Raw genomic sequence first — 10,117 nt, forward strand, 5'->3', positions numbered from 1 at the left:
ATAGACCACAAAGGCGTGGATTTTTAAAGAATTTTTACAGCCTCCATATAGACCACAAAGGCGTGGATTTTTAAAGAATTTTTACAGCCTCCATATAGACCACAAAGGCGTGGATTTTTAAAGAATTTTTACAGCCTCCATATAGACCACAAAGGCGTGGATTTTTAAAGAATTTTTACAGCCTCCATATAGACCACAAAGGCGTGGATTTTTAAAGAATTTTTACAGCCTCCATATAGACCACAAAGGCGTGGATTTTTAAAGAATTTTTACAACCTCCATATAGACCACAAAGGCGTGGATTTTTAAACAAGTTTTACAGCCTCCATATAGACCACAAAGGCGTGGATTTTTAAAGAATTTTTACAGCCTCCATATAGACCACAAAGGCGTGGATTTTTAAAGAATTTTTACAGCCTCCATATAGACCACAAAGGCGTGGATTTTTAAAGAATTTTTACAGCCTCCATATAGACCACAAAGGCGTGGATTTTTAAAGCCTCCAAACTCTATGTAGAGCCAAACCAAACCAAAACAAACAATTTATTTTATATATTTTTTTCTTAAATTTTATTTTAAAAAATCGCTTAAACTAAATTAAAATTTTGTTTTGACAAAACAATATCACTTAAGCCACCGTCGTAGCAACACTACGTTGAACCAAATGCAAATGATTTTTGATGAAACATGTGGCACCACGATATGCCCATTCGCAGGCATTGCTACCCTGTTCGTTGTTATCAATGCAGGATGCGATTTTAGCATGGACAGCATCATCATGATTGGCCTCAGCATGGGATCCCACCAACTGTTGATGAATATTTTCAACATTGAAGCCTTGGGTGGTATCGAATAAACCGAATTTAACGAATACACATTTCAAATAGCATTGGGTCACCGAATCATTTGGATATTGCCATTGTTTGTATTGTTCGACAAGATTTTCGGGAATCTCTAATTCGGCAATGCATTCATTGCGAAATTGTAGGAGGTTTTCGCGTGTTTTGACAACATAGTCGGCCGAAGTCTAAAGGGGGAAAATTTAAGACAGAGTTAAATGGAAATTTGAAAACTAAAACTGTATAAAAATTTAGAACTTACCACAGCGAAAAACAAACAAACTGCAATGAATACTCCCATGGTGATGATGATGATGATGCTACCTTGGTGAATGATTCAGATGAACTGTGTTGCTTACGAGTTGCTCAAAGGTTTTTTATACCCAAGAGAAATTTGAAAATAAACTACCTGTTTTTACGAAAATGTGTGAGCGCCTATTTGCAATGACGTTGCACATTGACAAGGGTCCTTTAGAAAAAATTATTTAATCCCACAATACCCCTCCTATTTGAAAATAAACAAACTGTGTGTTCAAGTTACATACAGGTAAGTGATTTCATGGTATTTAAATGATCCTCCCACTTAAGTGAGAATTTACCATCTGTATACAATGTGTTTCAGATTAATTTTCACAAGGGATATTTCCTAAAAATTATAATGGTACAATGTTTTTGAATGTTTTTTTTTGCGAACTGAGTACTTGATACTTCGAGTATTTCACAGAGCATAATGGGTTTTGTCAGTTTCTAGGAACCATGAGAAAATTTAGTCATTGGAGAAATATGTTAACGATTGTTATGGGAAAAGGAGAAATAACGTACCGAAATATTGATTCTCATTCGTTTGTAACACTTCGAAATATTTATTGGAGACCATGTTATTTAATATTTGAAACTCTCATTTAATAGAAAATCTTCCTACCAAAAAACAATACTGACTTAAGGGAACCATTCTCGATTTTAAATTTTCAAATTTGTAACTTTGCAGATATATATTTGAAGATTTAAAGGAAAAGAAAAATAATTTACACAATTTTTGTGTTTTTGTTTTTTTTTGTTGTTTTATAGTATTAAAGAAAAGTCCTTATTTTTGATGGCGGGCATGATAACTTCTCATTGGAACATCGGAATCTGAAAATTCCAACAGTGTTAGAAAGCTCTCATATATGAACTAGAATTATAGAATTTGCTCAAAAATTAACAAACATTAAACATTTTCATACCCTTCACCACATTGTGATGCAGGATAGTATACCTTTGTGCACATATTTGTAACAGGCAAAAGGAATCGAGATAGACCCAAGGTTCTTTTATGCATGTCCGTCTGTCCGTTCATGTATTTTTGTGAGCAAAGTACAGGTCGCATTTATGATCCGATTTGGACGTCACTTATTTGGCCCAAGGCGTTTGCACAGTCAGATATGATATCTGTGAAGTTTTGTTGAAATCAGTTCAGATTAGATTTATAAAATCTGTTCAGATTAGATTCGTAAAAAGATATGTTTATTCGATTTACATGAAATTTGGCAGATGTGAGTTTAGAGTAATGTGTTGCGAAAATCGGTTTAAATTTAGATTTATATACGTCTGCTTTGGTGTACAAATGGCGCAAAAAAAAAGGTTTCAAAATGATATGTGTATGGGATTTTTTTTTTATTGGTTCATATATCTGTGTAGATCACAGATTCACTTTCGCCTGATATTTTTTTTAATGGTCCTCTGTTCTATCTACAGCATATTGTACATATTAGCATCTCTTGTATGACTTTTGAACTTTCCTTACTGTTTTTTTCTTTTTGACTTTTAATGACTTAAAACAGCAATAAAATATTAAAATCGAATTTAAAGTATGTCCGAGCCAGAACATCTCGAAAGAGAAATTTACATGAATCTTCCTTCGCACTAAAAATGCATAAAAACTCATCACATATTTCAGTTCGTTGAAATTCACGTGAATGTTTCTTCGTTATAGCCAGTGTTGCCAAAACTTGATAGAGAAAAAATGCTAGATTTTGTTGAAAAATATGCTAAAAAGTGCTAAAAATTTTAGAAAAGTGCCAGAAAAAAGTGCTAAAAATTAATATAAAGATATGTTATTATAGCTTATAATGAGATCTATATTTCTTAGAAAATTTTTTATATACTTAAATAAGAAAATATAAATCAACAGCTATGTTGTGAGGATATTATAAGTAACTTCACGAAATATTGGTACTGGACTCACATTTTATTATACGGATCGTCATATCTCGACTAGCTGAGTCGATATGTGTGTATCTGTCCGTCTGTACATTAACAATTGTAAACAAAGTAACAGTCAAAGCTATGAAACATTGTCACAATATTTTCCATATCCAGGTGTGGCCAGTGGGGACACTTATTGTGTTTGGTAAAATCGGTCAATATTTGCCGGTTGAAGTCAACCAAGAACATTTTATATGTTTTTCTGGTCTCTCTAGAGGTCACAAAATTCTACATAAGAGAAACGCTAATAAATAAGCATATTGATCGAGCCGTATACATTTATTCTAGAAGAACAGAGACCGGGTGTGGGAGCTATACGTAAATATTTACAGGGGCGTACACATTCTAATAGTGTTTAGTATTACCATTACCACACCACCATAAGGTGGAGTCTATACTAAATTTGTCATTCCGTTTGCAACACCTCGAAATATTTACCGGAGACACCACAGAATCTATATATTCTTCATCAGTATTTTGTTTTTGCAAAATAGTCAGGCTGAATCCCAGTTTGTTGTTTGTATAAAAAACAACTATTTATTAGTGGGGAATGTATGGCATTGTTTGCCGAGGGTAAGGCAGGGAAGACTATAGTTTCGGATCACGCCACTGATCCTCATCAGTTCCCTTAGTTTTTTGTTGGGATATTCTCCCCAGAAGCTATTGCTTCTATACAAAAAACCTTTCATACCCAAATGTCTCTTGTAACAAAGCGAAGTACTTAGCTGACCAACGACATAAACTGCATGAGAATTTCGCTGGTGCCTCACTTCGAGGTTAACAAGGCATTTACAAACAATACCACACCTTTCCCACTGTTGTGTGTTGTCACATCGCGACAAATGCACACAACGACTTTGTTGGTGTTGCTAGTATACAGCAACAAACCAAACAATTTAACCGTGCCTGCGTCTACAACTTCAGTAGTGTTGGCGGTTTATTTGGGATACCATTTGTATTTTGGTTTTGCAAAATAGTCAGGCTGAATCCCAGTTTGTTGTTTTTATAAAAAACAACTATTTTTTTTTTTTTTTTTACGTTCGTTCCCACGCCTCACTTTCCCACCCCTGCCGACCGAGGGGGCGACCTCCCCTTTCGTAGAGATCGCGTACGCATCATAATCCGCATTATGATGGAATATGAGAAGGGATAGAAAACCAGCTACAGAAATCTACTTCAACAGCCAGTTTGTTATTAAGTTGTATTATTCATTTAAAAATATGATTATATTAGATTTTATTAGGTCTATATTCATGCAAAAGTCTACGTTAGAATACACAGAATTGAAATCAATACACATTTTACTAAGTGGATCTCCCATAGAATAATTTGTACGATGAAAATCTACGTATAATGGTTGATAATATCTACTTGATCGAAAAGGAACATTTATTCTAATGGATGAAATTAGGAAGTCTGAGGGTATATTACCGCTTAGTATTTTAATTACTATCATAGTGTTCAACATAATACGTCTACTTTTTAATGTTGGCAATCGAATTAATTTTAACCTGCTAGTGTAAGAAGGCAACACAAAGTCACTATTCCAATGTAAACCTCTCAGCGCAAAAATTAGAAATTGTTTCTGCACTGATTCAATTTTATCGGAATAAATTGCATATTGGGGATCCCATACAACAGAACCATATTCTAATATGGGTCGCACAAGAGATGTAAAAAGTTGTTTTGTAATGTAGGGATCAGAGAATTCTTTAGCCCATCGTTTTATAAATCCTAAGACACCGTGGGCTTTGTTTACCATAGAAATAACATGATTATTAAAATTTAATTTTGGATCCATTAAAATACCAAGATCAACAAATGAATCAACAGTTGATAAAACAGTACCATTAATATTGTATTGCCTTGTTAAAGTAGAAGATCTGGAAAAACACATATGCTTACATTTGTTTAGGTTTAAATCCATACAGTTTAATTCGTTATTTAAATCATTTTGAAGTAAATCAGCTTGCTTCATGGAGTTATGGGTGATAAACAACTTGACATCGTCAGCATACATTAGCAATTTGGAGTGGATTATTGCATTTGGTAAATCATTTATAAATAGAAGAAAGAGGAGTGGACTTAAATGACTTCCTTGGGGAACACCGGAAGGAACATTAATGGATTTGGAGAGACAATCATCAAACAAAACTACCTGTGATCTATTTCTCAAATAAGATGATATCCATTTAACTAAATTTATACTGAAACCAATTTGATTTAATTTATATATTAAAAGTTCATGGTTAACCCTGTCAAAAGCTTTACTGAAGTCAGTGTAAATCGTGTCGGTTTGATTACGCTGAATAAAACCTTTTATGACGGTTGAGGAAAATTGAATAAGATTGGTAATGGTTGAGAGGCCACTACGAAAACCATGTTGATATGGACTTAAGATTGGCTGAACTTTATGAGAAATTACATCAGTAATCAGTTTTTCGAATAATTTTGGAATTGCACTTAATTTAGCAATTCCTCTATAATTCGAGACATTAGTTAAGCTACCAGATTTGTGTAAAGGAACTATATAGGATTTCTTCCAGAAGGTCGGAAAATGACTATATTTCAGGGAATAATTAAACAATAGCGTTAAAGGGATAGCTAATGTATCTGAACAGTACTTTAGAATTATGCTAGGAATGCCATCCGGACCTGGACTTTTAATTGATCTTAAATTACGTAGATTTTTAGAAACATATTGACTTTGTAAAAAAGGCATAGATATTTGATCTATCGTCGATAATTTATAACCATATGTATCTTTATTTGGACAGGGTGAATATGAATATGTTGTAGCGAAAAAATTTGCAAAGCACTCTGAAATTTCAGAGTTTTTCTCAAATGTCTGATTGTTGAATTTCAAGATGGTGGGCTTTGACGTAGCTTTTCTTTTTATATTAACAAAGTCATAAAAAGATTTAGGATTGGATTTGAAATTAAGTTTAATCTTGTTTAAATAAAGATTGTAAAGTTTTCAGGACTCTGACGTATATTTAGACCTTGCGACAGCATATTTAGCATAATCTATAGAGGAGCCTGATTTTTTATATTTTTTAAAAAGTTTATTTTTATAATTTTTAATACTTGAAAGCCCAGATGTGACCCATGGATATCGTTCCGAGTTTCTAACTCTAACAATGGGAACACATTCTAGAATAAATTTATTTAGGATATCATAAAATTTATACTGATAATTCTAGATCAATATGACTCTTACAAATAAATAATGTGCTCCAATTTACGTTTGAGATAAGTGCGTTTAGCTTTCGGAAGTCAGTTTTATTATAATTAGGAACAGATTTAAATGATATTAAAGAATTGTTGGTAGCTAAATTATTATGCATCATGGATATGCATAATGTAGGATGGTAGTTATCTTCGGGAGTACATACTGGAGGTATTCTAATAATTTCAAAATATTGCGTATAATTCACAAATGCTAGATCTAGAATTCGATCATAACAATTTGATACGCTATTTATTTGATAAAGATTTATGTCGCTAAAACGATTTACAATTTCAAAGGTATATAAGTTTACATTTGCATCAGATGTCAAAGGTGTTAGAGCCTCAGAATCTGGCAATGAAAGCCACTTTACGGACGGCAGATTAAAATCGCCGAGAACTAATATTTTGTCAGAGTCATTCATTTTGTTAGTGATTGAGTTTATTGCTAACAAATGCTGATTATAAATATCAAGTTGCGATGAGGGAGGAATGTATGAGCAAGTCATATTAGTGGGGAATGTATGGCATTGTTTGCCGAGAATAAAAGTCTATGTCGATTAACGGATGTCCGTCTGTTGAAATCACGATAGAGATCGTGATTTCAACACGGTCGGTATTCGGTATTTTGAATACATTTTCCAATCGAACTGGCTGTAATTTGGTATGTATTTTGGGTTCTCATTGAATATCCGTAGCAAAAATTATTAATATTGACCCAAGTTTCAGGGCACCCTCCATATAACGGTACCCCCGGTATTCGCCATTCAAGGCATTTTGGACACGTTTTCCCGCCGAATTGGCTAATATGGTACCCCACGACATGGGAATTTTTGACACGTTTCCCAATCAAATTGCCTCTAATTTTGTATTTTGGGTTCTCATAAAGGTATCACCACATCTCCGCACTAAAATTTATTAATATTGACAAAAGTTAATAATTTGAGAATTTTGGACAGATTTTGCAAACGAATTGGCTGTAATTTGGTATTTTGTATTCTCATTAGCTTTTATATCTCACTTCCAAAAATATCAACATTGATCTCTGTTTTATTATAGCCCCATATAACGGTATTTCCACTTTTAGATGTTTTGAGAATTACTATATATTTTTCTCACGTATTTTTCGGTATGTTCGACCTCCTATCATAACATGAGTTTTTTACTAGGGGCCCCCATTAATTTTAGATATTTTGATTGTCATCCTTATGGTGGAGGTTATCTGTTTTTATAATACTTGTTATATTCTGATATTGTAGTATTATTATAACACCAGGAAATGGATATCCCACAGAAGTTTTAAGTCTTGTTAGTAGTTACGTAGGGTGTTATATGGATAGCCCCATCCGACTATATGGCTCTGCTCACTGGAAACAAAAATTGGAAAATCAAATCCACCATGTGAAACATACGAAAACTTCAATGTGTCAATGTAAAATCGAAAAACGAAAATTTTTTTGAAGTTATATTAAAAATTTTGAAAAAATCCTGGAACAAATTAAAAATGCTAAAAAAAAGTGCTAGGTGCTAGATCAATTTTTTTGGTGCTAAACGAGTTTAAAAAGTGCTAAATCTAGCACTAAAAGTGCTAAATTGGCAACACTGGTTATAGCAAAAGTGGTGAAGGTTATCACGTAGTCGGCACGGACCGACTTTACTAATTTCCTTTACTAAATACTCGGGTATTACCCACGTGTTCAAAGTATTGCAAAACTATCCATTTTAAATAGATTTGAAACCCGGAAATAGGGTGTAAAATGTTACCGTTTTAATATAGTAAATTCCCAAATAAATACCTGCATATGGGTATTTACCCGGGAAATACCCTAAACATCACGTAACGTCAAGAGAGAATCTCAAACTTTAAACCATCTAAACTTCAATAACGATTTAAAAAGGATCGAAGTAAAACGCAGCATAAACAATTATTGACAATTTTGTCAACCTAAACGCCAAGGAAATATTTATGGTAGACCAATCCCACTTCGACATCCCAAAGTTACCATTTGTAACGCCAACTCTAACTTTTTTCTTACATTGGACACACGAATTAATTGCAACACGGCAACTCTTTACTTTTGTTTTGACTTAGTTCTTTCCGTGCTTTCTTTTAAATGTGGCGTTAAATATTTCGCAAGTGATCGCGTCTCGTGAAAATTGTAATTATGTATATTAAAAAATATAGAAATGTGTTTATCAATGTATAAAATGTCAAAATAGTCAAAAAAAGAGTTAAAACAAATAAATAAAATTGTTTGAAATTCCCATAAAATCATAAAAAATATTTTCCTTGTTGTTCTGCTTTTAATTGTGCGTTTGTTATGTATCGGTTGTTGTTTTTGTTGTGGCTACTATCGAGAGTATGACTCCACAAGAGGAGAGTAAGAATCTGGATGGCACTTATGAGAATGGGGAGAGAAACAATAATTGTTGTTGTGTCGATTTCATTTCGGTTGGAGATGCATCGTCGTGTTAAACATTGTGGCGTTCGTCGTTTATCAAACGGTCATTTGTTTTGATTGAAATGCCATTTGGTGTATTGGGGATGGTAGTTAGTACAAGAAGGTGAGTAATGCAAATTGCTTTTTGTTTACATTTGTATGTTTTGCAGAGATGGATGTTATGAAATGTATAGGATAATTTAATATGTGATTTCTGAATAGTGTGGCATATTTGTTATTTGAAACTGATTGTTTGCTGAAAACGAGGAAAATAAATAATCGCAAATTTGCGCACCCAAAAATCATTGACATTAAAAAGTGTAAGATTTAAGTCATGTACAAATAGGGTAAACGCACCTAATTCCGGCATGTACCAATAGTCGGCAGGAAAATAAATAATCGCAAATTTGCGCACCCAAAAATCATTGACATTAAAAAGTGTAAGATTTAAGTCATGTACAAATAGGGTAAACTCACCTAATTCCGGCATGTACCAATAGTCGGCATCTGTTTTATATAACTTTAAATAACTAAAAAATCCTATGACTAAAAATAAAAAATACCTTGAATAATCTTCAATAGCACTGCAACCTATCTCTGTATAAAATTTATTCGAGCTAAGTACATTTAGTCAATCAAAATTTGGCATTTTGTCCATGAGGTTTGTCAACACTAGCGATAATTCATGTTTCTAAAGAAAAAAATAGTGCACATGTCAATTTCAAATAATATATTTTTACAAGGATCTTCTTCGTAATTATAAAGAATATACAGGAGAACATTTTAGAAATAAATAACGATTAATTTATAAAAAATCAGTTTTGAGTGGTTTTACATAATGGAAGACATTGTTTTTTAACCTCTGAAATGCCTTATTTAGACATGCCGATAATTGGATAACAGGTTCCCAAAGTCGGCACCATGTTTTATAATTGTAATATTTTAATAAATAATATTATTTTATATAACTTTTTCAATACAACACTGGAATGGAAACGTCCCATAGTAATAATTTATTATTGCAAATAACAGAAAATCGATTAAATATATAATTTTTGTTTAAGTAAAATGCGACATGCCGACTATTGGAACATAACATGCCGACAATTGGAAGAAAGTGCCGACTATTGGCACAAAGGCATTATTTTACATAATTATTAATTTAATCTACTTTAATACAAATTCATTAAACAAATTTGTATTCCATCGGGGAGTAAACAAAATTTCGAAACATATGAACCTAAATACAATATCGTGGAAAAGATGAAACGTGAAACGTTTAAAAAGCGAAAATTCTTTAAGTGCCGACTATTGGTGCACTTACCCTATAATCTATATATTCTATAAACCAAGACTTTTGGGGAA

The 10,117-nt window shown here is 32.8% G+C and overlaps 1 protein-coding gene across 1 annotated transcript; it reads right to left on the minus strand.

Annotated features, from left to right (window-relative positions):
- Nucleotides 1-628: 628 nt before the first annotated feature.
- Nucleotides 629-1,142, minus strand: LOC133326244 (general odorant-binding protein 99a-like). Its single transcript, XM_061534928.1, has 2 exons — nucleotides 1,102-1,142; nucleotides 629-1,027 (listed from the first exon to the last, which is right to left on the minus strand). Exons 1-2 carry the CDS (start codon nucleotides 1,138-1,140, stop codon nucleotides 629-631), a joined length of 438 nt encoding a protein of 145 aa, XP_061390912.1. The 5' UTR covers nucleotides 1,141-1,142.
- Between the last annotated feature and the right edge of the window lie 8,975 nt (nucleotides 1,143-10,117).

The sequence above is a fragment of the Musca vetustissima genome, unplaced genomic scaffold (assembly GCF_032173495.1).
Source record: "Musca vetustissima isolate MV318-11 ecotype Yass unplaced genomic scaffold, APGP_CSIRO_Mvet_v1 utg39871, whole genome shotgun sequence".
Lineage (NCBI taxonomy): Eukaryota > Metazoa > Arthropoda > Insecta > Diptera > Muscidae > Musca > Musca vetustissima.